The 18342-nt window shown below is 40.0% G+C and overlaps 1 protein-coding gene across 6 annotated transcripts in view; it reads left to right on the top strand.

Annotated features, from left to right (window-relative positions):
• PIAS2 (protein inhibitor of activated STAT 2) overlaps positions 1-4865 on the top strand; it is a 119174-nt gene extending 114309 nt beyond the window's left edge. For 4 of the 6 annotated variants that reach the window (XM_047828215.1, XM_047828214.1, XM_047828216.1 and 1 more), the window contains one exon: positions 566-4865. In XM_047828215.1, the coding sequence (XP_047684171.1) occupies positions 566-748 (183 nt within the window). In that variant the 3' untranslated portion in view covers positions 749-4865. The remainder of the gene's footprint in view (positions 1-565) is intronic. The other 2 variants (XM_047828217.1, XM_047828213.1) reach the window with 2 other exon arrangements.
• Positions 4866-18342: the final 13477 nt, after the last annotated feature.

Below are 18342 nucleotides of genomic sequence, written 5' to 3'. Positions count from 1 at the left end.
TGAATGCTCTCTTCCTGATTACACAGGTATCATTTCATGTATGTCTAAAGGATTCAAGTGGTACGGTTGAGTTGATCAGTCTTAAAATTCTTGCTAAAGAGTCTGATTGACACTAAATTTTGAAAGAATTATTGAATTCTGTACTAGCATTTTTGCTTAATGCCATTAGAAATAAATACTGTTAGCCTTTATGATGTGCTTTAAAGCTGACATAAATGCATTTAGTGAGCAAATTCTTTTTGAGGTTAAGTATGAGTCATAATGGTGGGGCCAGTATTTACTATTAAATAATCTTAGCAGTTGTTGACATTTTGTACTTGGACCTGTATACTTGGTCTACAAATTCTGCAAGACTTGAGAGAATCAAAAATATGCTGCACTCACTAAACAGTAAAATAGCTAAAATCATACCACCTGCCATCCAAAGATGTGAAGTTTTGAGAAATTCTAAATCCCACTAGGATTTAAATATGTGGCTATCACTTATGCATATCTAACAATTTCTAGTCTCTTTATTTAAAACCAATGTAGCCTCTTCCTCATCGGCATCATTGTTTGTTTCAAGCAGTACTGTCCTCCTATGTTTTTGGATAGTCTCACCTCACCCTTAACAGCAAGCAGTACGTCTGTCACCACCACCAGCCCCCATGAAAGCAGTACTCATGTTAGTTCATCCAGCAGCAGGAGTGAGACAGGGGTCATAACCAGCAGTGGAAGTAACATTCCTGACATCATCTCATTGGACTAAAGGAGGACTCCCTCGATTCTAGGAATCATTCATCAAAACTGTTCTTTCTTGGATCTCTGGTCCGTGGAAGCTATTTTTTTTGTAACGGTTACTTTGCTATTTATTGAAACGTCAAATGGATTCTTTTGCTTTCTGAGATGAACGCAGATGACTACAGCAAGAACCAAATGACATGCAAGGATTTTTCTTACTCATGCTGTACTGAGCATCAGATACATTCGGCCATAACTGTATCTTCTCGAGAGATGGATTTCAGTTTCATGTGTTACTGGATGGATTCTGCATACACATCGGTTAAAATTTTTTTTTGTTGTAATAAACAGCAATAAAATTATGTAAATATTCAAGTAAACTTTTTTCTAACTAAAAAGATGTAATCAGTGATTCTAAAATGACAGCAACTTCTGTTTAACCTGGTGTGAAGGCAAGATACATGGAAGGAAGTCGTGTTTGCTGAATGAGTCCTTTCCACGGAGATTTGTTCCATTTCATTGAAGTAATGAAACCCTGATAAGTGGCCACAGCTTGGGTTCCTCTTTTCTTCCTGATATCAGCCATCAAAGAGAAATGGCCTGTGTTGTGTATTTTCCCTGGTTGTCATTTACACTTTGATGTTGTTTGCTAGCAATTGCAGAGGAAAGTTCTGGGACTTGGCTGCTCTTTATCAATGATAGTGCTAAAGAACGCTATGCAGATTCTGCCCTGACATAACGTGTGTTATTTTTGGTAATTGTACATGCTCATTCTAGAGATCTCTATAAAATTGGGCTTGCCTTCTCGAAAAAGAGATTCTATGCAGCCGTTGAATGTTGAGTGAAATGTTTTTGGAGTAACATGTGGCTAGAATGTTCATTAGAATTTTGTTGACACTGACCAGAAATATCGAGAGCTTTGAGGCAGCAGAAGACCAGATTGGGGGGCGGCGGGAATAACAAGAGTTTAATCTCTTCCTAGGAACTTCTTTGGCTCATTTATTTTATAGAATAATACAGAAATACTTGTTGAACCTTTTCAGATTTTACTAACACTAAGAATGCAAATATGGTTTACGACCCTGGTTTTATTTCTCACCAATACAATTTCAGTGTCCGTGATGATTTTCAAACGTAAAGAAAACACAAACAATAGCAAGGCATGGGGACCGCATCAGATTTCCTTTTACTTTTTTTTAAAAGGCAATCTTTCCTGATACCATGAAGGACAAACAGAATTAGAAATGTTTGAATTTGAGTAAGGAAGGTTTGGGGAGAGTGGCCTGTAGCCCACTTTGAAAACCACTCATTCAGAATGTGCTTGATTTTAAAAACCTCAGGAGACTGAGTTTTACCCTTAGAGAAACATTTCTATCCAAATTTTCTATTTCCCTTTGTTTCATTTGGCTTCCTAAATTTTTGAGGTCTCAAGGAATTAATACTTCATGTTTAGCTTTCTCTCCCTAGCTGTGTCTATTTGAAAAATAAAACCCTTTTAAAAAATGACTTAATCTAACTGATTTCTCAAACCAAAGTACCCAGATGAAGAGTCTCCCAATGTCAGACTAGGGACACAGTCGCATTACTTCAGGGCTGGTGTAACTCCCAGAAGCTGATTTGTCACTGCTTGGGTTTGTTTTGTTCTGTTGTTTTATGGGTTTTTTGGTTTGTTTGTTTTTCTTTTTCTTTTTCTTTTTTTTTTTTTTCCTCTCAGCACCACCTCAAGTTTTCAGGGCCACTGCTGTCTTTGTAAACAGACTTAATTTCATGTGATTTTCTTACATCATCCCCCCCTTTGGCTATCTCTTCCCTTTACTTAATGTGTTACCCCCTTTTGGAGAGCTGCTTCCCATTAAAGCGTAGAAACAAAACCACGTCTCCCTGCCCGGGTTGCGCCATGGTGGCCATTTTACTTGCTTAGTCATCAAAGATCTCCAGTCCGTGTTACAATCTTTTGGTCCAGGTAGGGAATTTCTTCTAGTAAAATTTTCAGTTGCTGCTCGAAAGACAGACGCGATTTCTGTTCACTCTGTAATCAGATAGAAAACGTAACCCTGATTTGTGTGGTATAATTTGTTAAGAAATAAATGATGTATATTTGTTACTATTTTGCTACCCTGTAGATTCTCAGACTCCCCCCTCCCCCATTTAATCTACAGAGTTTTATAAGGTAAATGGAAATACTCGTAGAAGTTCATTTATGTACTTGGTTCTTGTAACCAATACCTCTGTGCTTTTATAGTTTTGCTTTGTTTCCTTTTCTACTATTTTATGTGAACAGTTTTAGTGTTCATTTTTGGTGCTTTACACTGAAATTACTTACAAAATTTTAATTTATACAGGCAACTAATGTTTTTAAAAACACATTTTTAAGTTTATAATCTTAAGATTGGGCTTGTAGTATGTTACCTTTGAAGGTGAGTATTTTCTTTATGCTTTTGCCTTATGACAACAGCATGATCCATTAAGCCATTACGGTTTCTTTTCGTTTTCATTTTTGGTTTTTTTTAGTATGGTCACCAAATACTTTTACTGAGACCCTGACTTTTCAGCAGTGGGTTTTGCTTGCCCAGATTTCTGCTTAACCAAGTGTAATACAGTTTCAGAGGACATTGTCTTAGCTGTCAGCCAACCAGTGATTATGTGGACTATCTTGTTTAAGGAAGGGAACTGCAGCTTCTAGTCTCCTCTTACAAACACTGAGGCAACCTATAGTTTTGGTCTTTATCCTGTGTAGAAATGGGAAGGGCTTTTCTTGCCTTTGGTGACTCTTAACACTGTAATCAGTGCTGAATATAGCTTCACAGCTAAGCTCTGCTTACATTCACAAACTTTCTGACCCTAAGGTGAGCTGCTTTAGGATTTTATGTCCATTTCTGCCTAGAAGGTAAAAATCCTTGGCACGTGTCATAGGATAATTAGATGGCCAAATGAAATAATAGAGCTAAATTCAGGTTATGTGGCACTTATCTTAGAACGTGCTTCAGGAAAGCTAGGATGAAAATACTATGATTAGGTGAGGGTTGTAACAGCGTAAGTAAGTTGAGCCATATAACTCTTGGTGTAAAACAAGTTTCTCTAGGGTAGAATCTTAAGGAGTTTGAAGAAAGGTTAAAATGTTGGACTGTAGGTGGAATGGTATTCAGCAGAGACTATTTTTACTTTGAGATTAGACCTTTCAGGCATTCTGCCTTCAGACCAGTCCTGGACACGTGTCACTTAGTAACCAAGTTTGTTTGTTTTTCTTCTGCTAATAAGCATTCATTAGTTACGTTTTGTCTTTTTCAGTAAATTTAATTCTTACAAACCATTAGTTTAATTCTCAAATATGCTTTTTATTTCTCTCTAGCCCCTAATTGGTACAAAAGCACTTAACTATTTACTTTTTTTCCTCTTTTTTTCTTTTTTAAGTAAACACTTGTTTTCCTAATTTTTTTTCATTTTGAAAAATGCAGAACAGTGCGCCATTTAAACTTGGGTCTGATGTGTTTTGTGGCCCTGGATCCACGTGCTGTGGGAACTGTCATTAAGATCAGTGATTGCTGGCTTGGCCCGCTTCACCATCTTTTCTGCTGCAGTTCCACATGAATATGGTGAAACTTGGGGAAAACAATTTAAGAAGTTCTCTGCCATTTTTTGTTTTTGTTTTTGTTTTTAGTCTGATGCTTCTGTCAAATGAATGGTTTGTAGGCCCCCTTTTTTTGTTATTAGGAGCCACACTCCCAATTCCTAGCAGAACAAATAAAGCTGTATAAAAATGCCCATTCTTCTTTAATCCTTGATTCAATAATGTTTTTTTTTTTTTGTCTATGCCAGTAATACACTCATTTTGGAAATTTTAGACAATACAGAAGGCTTATAAAGAAAAATAATAATTGCTTGTATTACATCACCCAAGAAAAAAAAGCCCTTTGATATTTTTGCATATTCTTGCCAGTCTCTTTGCTTCTTGTACATGTTTTTACATAGGTTTATTCATTCTCGGTATAATTTGTATCTTGGTTTTTTCCTCAGTCTACATGTCATTAAAAACTGTCAACTCTTATTAATTGCTTGATATTCCATTGTATGGATGTGCCATGATTTGTGTAACCTTTCCCCATGGGGCATTTTAGATTGCATCTCATAAAGTTACAGCAAATGTCTTTGTGCATGAATTATTTCCTTAGGGCGAATTACTAGAGGTGGAATTTCTGGGTCGAGGATATGAACGCTTTGGTAGTTCTTGACTCATGCCACTTTTCCAAATGATTTTACTGATTTGTCCTCCAACCATATGATATGAGAAGAACCCTTTAACCATATTTTTCAAGAATATGCACCATTTACCTTAGTGCCGGCGTCCACACTGTGACCCTCAACCCTCCCCACCCTGGTGAGCAGGGGCTGATTTGGAAATGGTTGGCAAAGATGTTCCCCGGCTGTGTCAGTTTCAACTACATCTACCTGACATGTTCCAGAAACACCTGCCTAAGATATCCAAGTAATTTTTCACATAGTTTTACTTGCCCTGTGAAAGTCCATTGTAAGACTGTATTTTCCATCCTAGTTAGAAAGTCTTGACGTTTTTTTTTTTAATAAAGCATTTGTGCCTAGGGCCAGCCCTTAGTAGCCAGCTTTCTTTTTTCCTTTCTGTAGGCTCCATTTTGGGTTTTCTGAGCTCCCCAAAGCCGGTAGGATCTCCTGAGCCCAAGGCAGTCCAAACCAAACTGGAAGAGTGGTAAGGCTAAACAATGAAAGCAGGGCCAAATTTTGCTTGTTTCACTTTGTGTTCTTTTGTGTTTCCAATGGCATCTTGGTGTTCTAAGGGCAGCTCTGGCGAAAGAAAAACATTGCTTCCTCAGATGTTCAAGGTGTTATTTTCTTGATTGGCATACCACATAATTTCCCAAACTGCTTTTTATTTCAGAATGGCTTTTAAAGCTTCCTTCATCTTGTGTTCTCAAAGCTTAACTCTTAAGTGAAGAAGAATATTGTGTTATGAAATAGAATATGCCTCTTATTTTGGCCTTTGTCAAACTATTCAGATATTCAGTATGTTTTATAAGTGTTTATGGGATAGAGTAGAATAAAAGATCTGGTCCCAGGCTTCAAAGGGCTCGTAATCAACTTTTCAGAAATCAAGAATTCTTAACCTACGTTGTGCTAAGAATTTTACAAAAGTGTCTCATTCCTTACAATAGCCCTTCAAAGGAAAGAGGTATTGTCCACATTTAACAGATGAAGGACTAGATTTAGGAAAGTTTCTCAGTGGACTTGGAAGTCTTAAACGGACCTACGTCAAAAGCCCTCATTAAATGGAAGTGACATTAATCAGGCTATTTGGGAATCTAGACATAAGATCATGAGAACTGATTGTAGGTGATGGCCCCAGGAATTTAGAAGGAGGACACTGGAGCCATTTCAAAGGAACTCAAGATTCAGTGTCGTGAATAGATACAGGAGTAGGGGCTGAGTCCGTTTCTCAAGCCTGGATAACCAGGGTAATGGTGCTGTTTACAGAGACAGGAGGCAGTTAGAATGGGCATAGTCATTTAGGAAAGACCATGAGTTTGATGGTAAGCATGAGATTTCAAAAGGGAAGGGTCCACGAAGCTCATGTTTGCTTTTCTGCAGTCTTTTAAGATGTGCAGCCTTCCTTCATCTGCCATTTCATCCACTTGCCTTCATTCTGTAGGTATTCTGGTCACTCCCAGTTGCCCATCAACCCTTTTTGCTAAACCATGCTCATGGCGTCTCAGCCTTTTCTTTGGATTTTTCCCTTCACTGCCTTGTCACCCATACCCTGCACTTCTCGTCAGTGTAGGCTGTGTTCACTCACATTCCACGTAACTTAAAGAGGTGGGTGGTTGCTGCCCTTTCTCTGTTACAGTTTCTAAATAATTTTTCCCAAGGCCTCTGACAAAAATATGCCCCATTTGTAGCCCATGCCAAGGTTATACTGTTAGTACTTCTACTCTTACCAAGGAACCGGATCGTGACCTTGGATTTGCTGAAGGCGTCGCTTCCTGACTCACCGTGTTTCTTGCCGTCTCTGACTTTGTAGTTAGTCTTCAACGTTTTGATGGATGATCCATTCAGCAGTCTAGCCTGTAAGATTTTTGGTTACCTCCAGTTTCTTCCACTGAAATGTCCGGCCACTATCTCACCATCTCATCCCTTGTATTTTCTCTGTATTTCTTGTCTAAGGCTCCTCCTTCATAATTACAGCCACAAACATATCCTCAGACCCCTCCTTCAGGGTCATCTATTCATCCTTTGATTTGACATCGCATGTTCCTTTTGCCCATTCTTGTCAATTATCACAAGTGTGACTACTCTCAAACCGCACCTGTGTCTGCAGATGACCTTACTTCCTGATGCACTCAGAAGATTCAGTATGTCAGCACGATTTTGTCTCCATGTGTGCCCACTTTCATTCTCCTTCATTCCAGTCTGAGGATGAGGTGGGCCCAAAGGCGAATTCAGCCACATGGGCTTTTTGACTCTTGTCTCCTTTTGTCATCCTCAGGACCTTCCTCCATCACACTTCCTCTTTCCTGCCTGCCTTTCACCTCTCTACCGCTGCTTTTGGCCAACAAAATCTCAGTTATCCAATATTAGGTGGTATTGTTACATGCCAGGCATTATATCAGGTTCTCAGAACACAGGAGAGATCCCCTTCACCAAAGCTGCGCTTGAGTAGAGTAAAGATGAGTGAAGTAGGGAGATTACAGTGCAGTGGTACAAGGCAAAATACAGGGTGCTGCAGTAGTGTGTAGACGGGGCCACGAATTGATTGCATGGCCGTGTCGCACAAGTAGGACCGTGGGAGTGGAGGAGCTGTCAAGACGATGGCAAATGTTCAGAATAGCTGGACGTCTGCTAAGGAGTGTTAGGAATGCAAGAAATCGTGAAGGGCCCTGTGAAGACGTGAGAAGGATGGAGGTGTTCTCACGGTCATTAACAGCAGCGTTCGTTGAGTTTGGTACGATGGTCTCCATTTTACAAGTGTGCGAACACATTGTGAGAGGCTGAGTGACTTGCCTGTGGCCCCCTCGTGAGTGGGGAGGTGGGCTTCAAGTCCACTCCTGCCACCCCAGGCCGTCCGTGGTCGTTCTGCCTAAACAGTACGTATTTCCTAACACATCACCCCGTTTATAATTCTACATGGCACTTGCCACAACCTGTGCTTATTTTACGTGTTGGTTCACTGTGTGTTGTCTGTTTCCCTTACTAGATTGTAAGCTCCGTGAGGGCAGGGGTGATCTCCTTTCACTTGCATCCCAGAGCCTAACAAGGTGTGTGGTGCAAAGTAGGTGCTCAATAAATATTCGTAAATGAAGAAATGGTGGGTAACCGTTTGTATTTGACTTGTGCTGACTGGAACTGATTTAATACGCAAGCAGCAGACGTTCACCAAGAGAGGAAAACAAGAGGAGGTACACATTTGGGGCAGAAGGTGGAGGTGACAGGTGCTTGGGATTTGGGAGGAAGTCAGTGCAGTGACCTAGACTCCAGAATCTTACAGGGAAGAGCCCCGGGAATGGGGAACTGGTAGGGCAGTGCACACTGAGGAGATGTGTGCAGACACAGCCTTCTGTGTGTATATACAACTGTGGAAATTCTGTGTGTAATCTATGTACTTAGGACCACTCATCCCGGTCAGGTACACTGCACTGAGTTACACAGTACAATCATAGATGTAATTCTGGTTTATCAGCTATAGTCTCTGAAGGCCAACAACGACCCAAGTCATCACGGGACTCTGTACTTTGGAATTGGAACAAGAATCAGTTAACGTCAGTTGCAGATGTCTCTGGAAGTCATGCCCACATGCCATTAGATGAGCAATAGGTGTATCCTAAAACACACTGGTAGTACTGAAACCACGGAGGTGTTAAGAGCCCAACCAGAGAAGTCAGAGAAGTTCTAGAAAAGGAACACAAGGAGATTGAGAAGAAGCACCTGTGGTAGAAAGGAAATCGGGAATGATACCAGAGAGCCCCAAACCATAGAGTATTTCAAGAAGAGAGTAGTCGGTGGAGTTAATAGCTCCTATAACGTAAAAAGTATCCAGTAAAAAAAAATGAATTTCAGAAACACCGTGTTTGATTGAATCTATACTTAATTGATTGTAACGGCTTCATGTAAACAAAAACCGAATTAAACTATGCCCCCTTGCTTTCAATCCCATTGACTTTAGTAAGATGTAGCCTCGTACAATGTGGGGGAGGAGTGAATATGCATCTATCTTAGAATTTAAGAGTTATGATAATCTCTCTTTCCCTGGTTTTCTCAACCAGACCATATCTACTAATTTCACCAAGAACAATTTCAGCGGCACGAAGTCTAGGTTGCAGTGGGGTGAGGACTGCAAAGTACAGACATGAAGTGTGCAAGTATAGATAACGCGGCTGGCTCTGATTCAGGGGTGAGGCTCTAGCAACAGAAACGTGTATGGTTGAGGGAATCTTTTTTTTTTAAGATGGGAAAAACTTGAGTCTCCTGTTTAAGTGCTAACTGGACAGTGGGATGCAGTCCGTAGAGAGGGAGAGGTGAATGTGGGTGGTGCAGTAGGGGTTGGCCAAGATCACTGGTACATCTAGATTCTTAAGCAAGAGGGAGAAGTTGGGATCCCTATCAGAGGCATATGAGGGATGGGTATGCACACAGGTGTGTCAGTTGGATAGCAGACAGTTTGAAGTTTTCATCTAATGGTTTTGCTTTTATGTTTTTGAGAACCAAGAGATACAAGGACAATAGAGATAGAAATAACAAGTGTTAGCAAGGCTGTGGAGAAAAGGGAACTTCTGTGCAGTGTTCATGGGAATGTAAATTGGCACAGCCACTATGGAAAAACATTACAGAGGATCTTCAAAAAAATCAAAAATAAGACCATACGATCCAGCAATTCCACTTGTGGGTATTTGCTTGAAGAAAATGAGAACACGGATTCAAAAAGATATATGCGCATCTATGTTTGTTGTAGCATTATTTATAATAGCCAAGATATGGAAGCAGCCTAAGTGACTTTCAACAGATAGATTTAATAGATGTATGGATAAAGTGTACACACACACACACACACACACACACACACACACACAACAATATTATGCAGCCATAAAAATTATAAAATCTTACATTTGCAGCAACATGGAAGGTCCTAGAAGGTATTTTACTAAGTGAAAGAAGAGAAGGAAAAATACCATATGGTTTCCCATGTGGGATCTAAAAAACCAAAAAACAAACAAATACAACAAACTGGTGGTTGCCAGAGGGGAGGGTGTGCCAGCATGGACGATACAGTCAAGGAGGATTAAGAAGCACAAAGTTCCAGTTACAAGTTAGGGATGAAAAATACAGCACAGGGAATATAAGCAGTAATATTGTAACAATTTTATATAGTGACAAATGGTAACTATAATGAACAATAGACTTGGCAATGGCATACATTTTTCTGTAGGACTTTTCAGCAGTGCTCATTGGTAAAGTCTATTATTCAGAGTTGGGTTTTGGTAAAGTTCGTGCAACAGAAGAATGACAGGAATAACATCTTGAGGGAGCTGGCAAGTAGTTGACACAATGAAAGCTCAGCTGCCATCACACTCCTGAAATTATTCTTACCGAAGTCAAAACATGCATGTAATCATCAAAGTTGGACTTGACTTGTCAACATCTGCATTTGACACAGTCCCTTCCATTCCTTGGTTTTTGTGACAACACAACTCTTATTTCTGACTTTTTCAGGAACTCCTCCTCTTCTCTCTGCCCTGGAAATGCAAATGTAGCTGTGACCTTGCTTGGTTGACTGCTTTTCCCAGCCACTTGACCCACATTCCTTGTTACACTCAACTACTCCACTAGAATGTAATTTCCACGAGGGCTAGAATCTTTGTTTTTTTTTTAACTACACTATTGCAAGTGCCTAGAATAGTTTTCCTTTCAACCCATGCCATTACCTTTGAAGTGAGTTTCTTGTAGATAGTGGACGGTTTGTTTTATGGTAGAACGTTTATTGAGACATAATTCACATATAGTTGTAGTTTGCAAGGGCTGCTGTAAAAATGTTCCACAAATGGGGAGACTTAAACAACGGAAACGTATTTTCTCATGATGTGGAGGCCGTAAGTCTGAAGTCAGGGTGTCTGGAGGGTTGGCCCTCTCTAAGGGCTCTGAGGAGGATCTACTCCAGGTCTCTCTCTGGCTTATTGGTGGCCGTCTTCACCCTATGTCACCTCACATTGTCTCCCCTCCATGCCTGTCTAAGGACACTATTTATATTGGATTAGGGCCCACATTAATGGCCTCATTTTAACTTGATTACTTGTAAAGATTCTATCTCCAAATAAGGCCCCATTTTGAGGTACTGAGGGTCAGGACTCCAGCATAACTTTTTTTGTGGGGGACACAATTCAACACATAGCCCGCACAGTTCACTCATTCAAAGTGTACAACTCATTGGTTTTTGTTACATTCACAGAGTTGTGTGACCACACCTTTTTACAACTTTATCATCGCCCCCAAAAGGAACTCTTTGCCCATTAGCAATCACCCATCCCGGGGTGAGAGAAGAAGTCTAGGCTTTCCACTTGACCTCTGCTGATGGGTAGTGATGGAACCTGAAGTTTTTCCTGTGGTGTTTGACTGGAGTGATTACTGTCTAAATTATGATTTAAAAACAACCAGACAAAAACTAAGATGGCAGAATGTTTTGTTTTCTCAAAAGTCCATACAGCGGGCACCTGGGTGGCTTAGTCACTTGAGCATCCAACTCTTGATTTCTGCTCGGGTCATGATCTCATGGTCACGGTCAGGGAATTGAGCCCCGTGTTAGTCTCTGCGCTGAGCATGGAGCCTGCTTGAGATTCTCTCTCTCGCTCCCCCCTCCCCCGACCCTCTCTAACAATAACAAAAGGCCATACAGCAAGTGTTGGCTAATAGAAATCTCTAAGGAAAGAGCTTCAACAAATTGCTAGAACTACTATACGTTATTAAAGAGTTAGCAGTGGTTAATCTCAGGTTGTGTGGAATGATTCTGTCAATCTGTTGTTCATATGGCATTTCATCATCTTTTGCAAAGTTCTTGAATTTCAGCGTCCCCCATGTTAATCACAGATTCTGGATAGATAGGTAGCCTTGGTCATGGTTTCGTCATCCCTCCCTTCCTCCCTGGGAGCCATGGCGGAACGATATCAGAGAAGGATTTCACAGGTGGGGGAGCAGGAGAGAGCGGGATGTGTATATCTCTTCTGAATACAAAAATAATAGTCCTTGTAAAAGAAAGATCTGAAAGTATGATGAAATGGATGTTTCACCCAGAAAAAAATTACATTTTTAGTCTCGCATTTGTTTTCTTTCAATTTGCTGCCAATCTGTTAACATGAAAGCTTCATTAATAGACGTTTCAAGGGATGATAATTGTTTGAGATTTGATTGTTTCTTAAATCACATGCCTGTACCTCTCAGGGGAGAAAGGACAAAAAGTCTAGCAAAAGCTCTGGCCACTGGATTTAGTGATGTGGAAGGCATCAGGGACCCTGACAAAGGCAGTTTCAGTAGAGTGGTAAGAATAAGAGCCTACTGGAGGGGTTCACGAGGCAGTGGAGGAGAGGAAGTGAAGTCAGTGATTACTGACCACTTCGGTAAGAGCCCGGCAATCTTTTAAAAAAAAATTTTTTTTAACATTTATTTATTGTTGAGAGAGAGCGCGAGGGGGAGAAGGACAGAGAGAGAGGGAGACACAGAATCGGAAGCAGGCTCCAGGCTATGAGCTCTCAGCACAGAGCCCCATGCAGGGCTCGAACTCACGAACCATGAGATCATGACCTGAGCGAAGTCGGACGCTCAACCGACTGAGCCACCCAGGCACCCCAAGAGTCCAGCAATCTTTAATGCTGAGGTATATTCATAGAAGGGGTCTGAGGATGGGGAGAAAGGCAATATTATTAAAGAAGAGGATGTGAAGGAACTGAGAGGCCAGGGTTGGAAGGGCCATCCATGCAGATACTGAGGTCACCAAGAAATACAACAGGCACGGCGTGGGACAGACAGACTGAGCCACTCAGCCAGGGGCTGGCTTCAGGGAGTGAGGTAAGTGACCTGTAGATCTGTAGATGACTCTGCACCAGGGAGGGGTGGTATAATCCCACGGTGGGAGCTGGCGATTTTCAGGGAGGGGAAAGGGAGAATCATCTGGATGCAGTAATTGGTCTTTCCACTGGGAGGAGTAAGAGAAGGTACATCCATCCACTCGAGAGTATTGTAGGGATAAGTAAGGTCCTTAGGGGAGAGACAGGGTTCTACTAGATCAAGACATTGAAGGGAAATTTCAGATAATGCATGATAATTTAGGGGATTTTGCTGATGATGGATGGACCCTGAATTGCAGAGTGCCCAAGGGGAGGGGACGGAGGATCGAGAAGTAATGGCAGATGTTATTGGGGCATGTTCCGTGTCTTAATGGGATGACAGTCTAGGTGGATGTGGGATTCTCTGGCTTCCTGTGATGACATTCACAGAGATGTGGGCATGATGACATGTTTCCTGATGGTGTCTGGTGTAGGTTTTTTTTTTTTTTTTTTAAGTAGCAGCTTTATTCAGATACAATTCACACACCATACAGTTTACCCAATTAAAGTGTACAACATTGGTTTCCAGTATATTCACAGAATTGTGTGACCGTCAATTTTTGAACATTATTCTCACCCCACAAAAGTAACTCCATGCCTATTAGCAATCGGCCACCCTCATTTTCCGATCCATTACACCAGCACTAGGCAACCACTAATCTACTTTCTGTCTATATATTTGCCTATTCTGGACATCAAATCTGTGGCCTTTGTGATTGACTTCTTTCAGTTAGCCCCAAATGTAAAAATTCATGCATGTTGTAACACGTTCTACTTCATTCCTTTTTATGACTGAATAATGTTCCATTGTATAGATGTGCCATACTATGTTTATCCATCCACCAGTTGATCGACATTTGGGTTATTCCTGTCTTTTGGCTATTATGAATAATGGTACTATGAATATTCACGTACAAGTGTTAATGTGGACATGTTTTGTTTCTCTTAGGTATATACCCAGGAGTGGAATTGCTGGGTCGTATAGTAACTCCATGTTTAACATTTTGACTGTTTTCCAAAGTGGCTGCACCATTTTAAATTCCCCCCCGACAAAGAAATCAGGGCTCTGATTTCTTCATATCCTCACTAACATCTGTTTTTTGTTTATTATTATTTTTTTATTTATAGTCTTCCTAGTGGGCTTGACGTGTTACCTATTATGGTTTTGATTTACATTTCTCTAATGATGTTGATCATCTTTTCACATGCTCAGTGGTTATTTGTATATCTTCTTTGGAGAAGTGTCTGTTCAGATCCTTTGCCCATTTTTAAACAAAAATGAGCACGCTTTGCTCCCCCATTTATCCCTCTCCCCCACCCTCATCCTTGGCAACCACTGATCTTTTTTACTGTCTCCATAGGTTGCCTTTTTCAGAATGTCATATTGTTTTGGATCATTCAGTATGTACACTTTTTAGATTGGCTTCTTTCACTTAGTAACAAGCATATAGGGTTCCTCTGCTTGATGGTAAGAGTATGTCAGGTTTCATAGGCAACTGTCAAACTGCCTTCCAAAGCGGCTGTACCATTTTACATTCCCGCCAGCGATGAATTTGAGTCCCTGTGTTTTCTACGTCTTTGTCAGTATTTGACACTGTCAGTGTTTGGGATTTTAGCCATTTTAATAGCTATATAGCAGTATCTCATTGTTTTAATTCCCTAGTGACGTGTGATGTTAAGTATCATCTCATATGCTTATTTGCCATCTGTATGTCTTCTTTGGTGAGATGTCAGTTCAGATCTTTTGCCCATGTTTTAATTGGGTTGTTCATTTTCTTATTATTGAGTATTAAGAGTTTGTTTTAGAAATCAGTCCCCTGGGGGCGCCTGGGTGGCGCAGTCGGTTAAGCGTCCGACTTCAGCCAGGTCACGATCTCGAGGTCCGGGAGTTTGAGCCCCGCGTCAGGCTCTGGGCTGATGGCTCAGAGCCTGGAGCCTGTTTCCGATTCTGTGTGTGTCTCTCTCTCTCTGCCCCTCCCCCGTTCATACTCTGTCTCTCTCTGTCGCAAAAATAAATAAACGTTGAAAAAAAAATTAAAAAAAAAAAAGAAATCAGTCCTTATCAAATACATGCTTTGCAAATATCTTTCCCCAGTCTGTGGCTTGTCTTCTTATTCTGTTTACAGTGTTTTTTGGCAGAGCAGAAGTTTTCAATTTTAATGAAGTCCAATGTAGCAATTTTCTTTTTTCTCTCATGGATCATAGTTTTCATGTTGTATCTAAAAAATCATTGTGACCAATCCAACATCATCCAGATTTTCTCCTGTTATCGTCTAGAAGTTTTATACCTTGTGTTTTATATTTAGGTCTGTGATTCATTTTGAGTGAACTTTTGCAAAGGGTGTAAAGCTATGTCTGGGTGTTTTTTTTGTTTGTTTCATGTGGATGTCTGTTCTACTACCATGTATTGAAAAGATTATCCTTTCTCTGTTGACTTTCCTTTGCTCCTTTGCAAAGGAGCAGTTGACTGTATTTGTGTGGGTCTGTATCTAGGCTCCTTATTCTCTTCCGTTGATCTATTTGCCTGTTCTTTGGCCAATACCACACTGTCTTGAGTACTGTGGATTTGTATTAGGTCTTGAAGTCGGATAGTGTCAGTCTTTGTTCTTCTCCTTCAATATTGTGTTGGTTATTCTGGGTCATCTGCCTCTATATAAACTTTAGAATCGGTTTTTCAGTATCTACAACTTACTGGGATTTTGATTGTGATTGTGTTGAATGTATAGATAGATCAAGTTGGAAAGAACTGACATCTTAACAATATTGAGTATTCACATAAATAGACATGGAATATCTATCCATATATTTATCTTCTTTTATTTCATGAGGGTTTTGTTGTTTTATTCACATGTGTATAAAATCACATGTATAGATTTTATACATAATTGGTTAAATTTATACCTAAATATTTGTTTTCCTTTGGTGCTAATAGTATTGTGGTTTTTTTATTTCAAATTCCAATTATTCGTTGTTGGTATATAAGAAAGCAATGGACTTTTGTATATTAACCTTGTAGCCTGGAACCTTCCTGTAATCACTTATTAGTTCCAGGAGGTTTTGGGTCCATTATTTTGGATTTTCTAAACAATCATGTCATCTGCAAACAAAGACAGTTTTATTTCTTCCTTCCCAATCTATATACCCCTTATTATCTTATTGCCTTAGCTGGTTCTTCCAGTATGCTACTGAATAGGAGTGGTAAGAGCTAACATCCTTGCCTTGAGTTTCTGATCACTAAGTATGATGTTAACTGTACATTTTTAGTAAATATTCTTCATCAAGTTGAGGAAGGTCTTCTCTATTCCTAGTTTGCTGAGCATTTTTATCATGAATGGGTCTTGGATTTAGTGAAATACTTTTTCTGCATCTATGGATGTGACCATGTGTTTGTCTTCTTTAGCCTATTGATGTGATGGATTACATTAATTGATTTTTTAAAGTTTATTTTATTTTTGAGAGAGAGAGAGAGAGAGAGAGACAGAGTGTGAGTGGGGGAGGGGCCGAGAGAGAGGGAGACACAGAATCTGAAGCAGGCTCCAGACTCTAAGCTGTCAGCACAGAGCCCGATGTGGGGCTCGAACTCATGAACTATGAGATTATGACCTGAGCCGAAGTTGGAAGTTTAACCGACTGAGCCACTCAGGTGCCCCATTAATTGATTTTATTTATTTATTTATTTATTTATTTATTTATTTATTTATTTTTCTCTTTTCTTTTTAATGTTTATTTATCTTTGAGAGAGAGACAGAGTGCAAGCAGGGGAAGGGCAGAGAGAGAGGGAGACACAGAATCCAAAGCAGGATCCGGGCTCTGAGCTGTCAGCACAGAGCCCGATGCGGGCTCAAACCCACAAGCCAGGAGATAATGACCTGAGCTGGAGCTGGACGCTTAACTGACTGAGCCACCCAGGCACCCCACCCCCCCATTAATTGATTTTTTTAATGTTGAAGTAGCCTTGCATACCTCAATAAATCCCAGTTGGTCATCGTGGATAATTCTCTTTATACATTGTTGGACTTGATTGGCTAATACAGAAGCATCATGCATTCCAGAAACATGCTTGTAATCCAAAGCACTTGTATATCAAAGCAAATTTCAAGAACCAGTGGCTTAGCTGTGATCATATGACGTTTGGCATCACATACTACTCGTGTTGCAAGACATCGATCATTTATCAAATTTAAAAATACTACAAATGTCTGCTCGTCTTGTGGAACACTTGCAGAACAATTTACTCACAATCCAAGATTTTAGTGTATTTTGTTGAGGGTTTTTACAGCTAGGCTCATGAGAGAGATTGGTCTGTAGTTTTCTTGTAATATCTTTGCCTGCTTTTGGTATTAGGGTAATGCTGGCCTCCTAGAATTAGTTAGGAAGTACTCCCTCTGCTTCTATTTTTTGATGAATTTATAGACAATTGGTATCATTTCTTATTGAAGTGTTTGGTGGCATTCTGTGAACCCATCTGGGCCTGGTGCTTTCAGTTTTGGAAGCTGAATAATTATTGACTCAGTTTCTTTCGTAGATACAGGCTTAGTATCCAGATTATTTATTTCTCCTTGTGTGAATTTTGGTAGTTTATATTTTTAACTAGATATATTTTATTTTAAAGTTTATTGGCTCATTTCGTCTAGGTTATCAAATTTGTGGGCATGGAATTGTGCATAGTGCTCCTTTATTATCCTTTTTTTAAAAAGTTTTTTAGATATTTATTTCTTTTTGAGAGACAGAGAGAGATAGAAAACGAGCAGGGGAGGTGCAGAGAGAGAAGGAGACACAGAATCTGAAGCAGGCTCCAGGCTTCAAGCTGTCAGCACAGAGCCCGACGCAGAGCTCGAACCGAGGACCCCACGAATCATGACCTGAGCTGAAGTCAGTTGCTTAACAGACTGAGCCACCCAGGCGCCCCTCCTTTATTATCCTTTTAATGTCCATGGTATCAGAAATGGCTTCCTTTCTGATATTAGTTATTTGTATCTTCTCCCTTTTTTTCTTAATTAGCCTATGGGTTTATCAGTTTTAACGATGGAGGGCGGGGAGTGGTTCATTGGTTTTCTCCACTGATTTCCTGTTTTTAATTGCATTGATTTCTTCTCTAATTTTTATTATTTCTTCTACTTTCTTTGGATGTAATTTGTTCCTCTTTTTCTAGTTTTCTAGAAAGGAAGCTCAGATGATTGATTTTCGATATTTCTTCTTTTCTAATGTGTACATCCATTGGTATAAATTTTACTCTACGCAGTGCTATTTGCTACATCCCATAAATTTTGATACGTTGTACTTTCATTTTCATTTATTTAAAAATATTTTTAAATTCCTCTTGAAATTTTTGGCTCATGTGTTATTTAGAAGTGTGCTATCTAATCTCCAAGCATTTGGGGCGGGATGGCAGGTTCTGCTTACTCTGTTATTGATTTCTGATTTAATTCTCTTGTGGTCTGAGAGTAGACTATATGTTTTCTGCTCTTTTAAGCTTGTAAAGGTATGTTTTCTGGCCCAGAGGTGGTCA

Source organism: Prionailurus viverrinus, chromosome D3, assembly GCF_022837055.1.
Source record: "Prionailurus viverrinus isolate Anna chromosome D3, UM_Priviv_1.0, whole genome shotgun sequence".
In the NCBI taxonomy this organism is placed as follows: Eukaryota; Metazoa; Chordata; class Mammalia; order Carnivora; family Felidae; genus Prionailurus; species Prionailurus viverrinus.
Note: the sequence above shows the minus strand (reverse complement) of the source record. Positions and strands in the feature narration are given on the sequence as shown.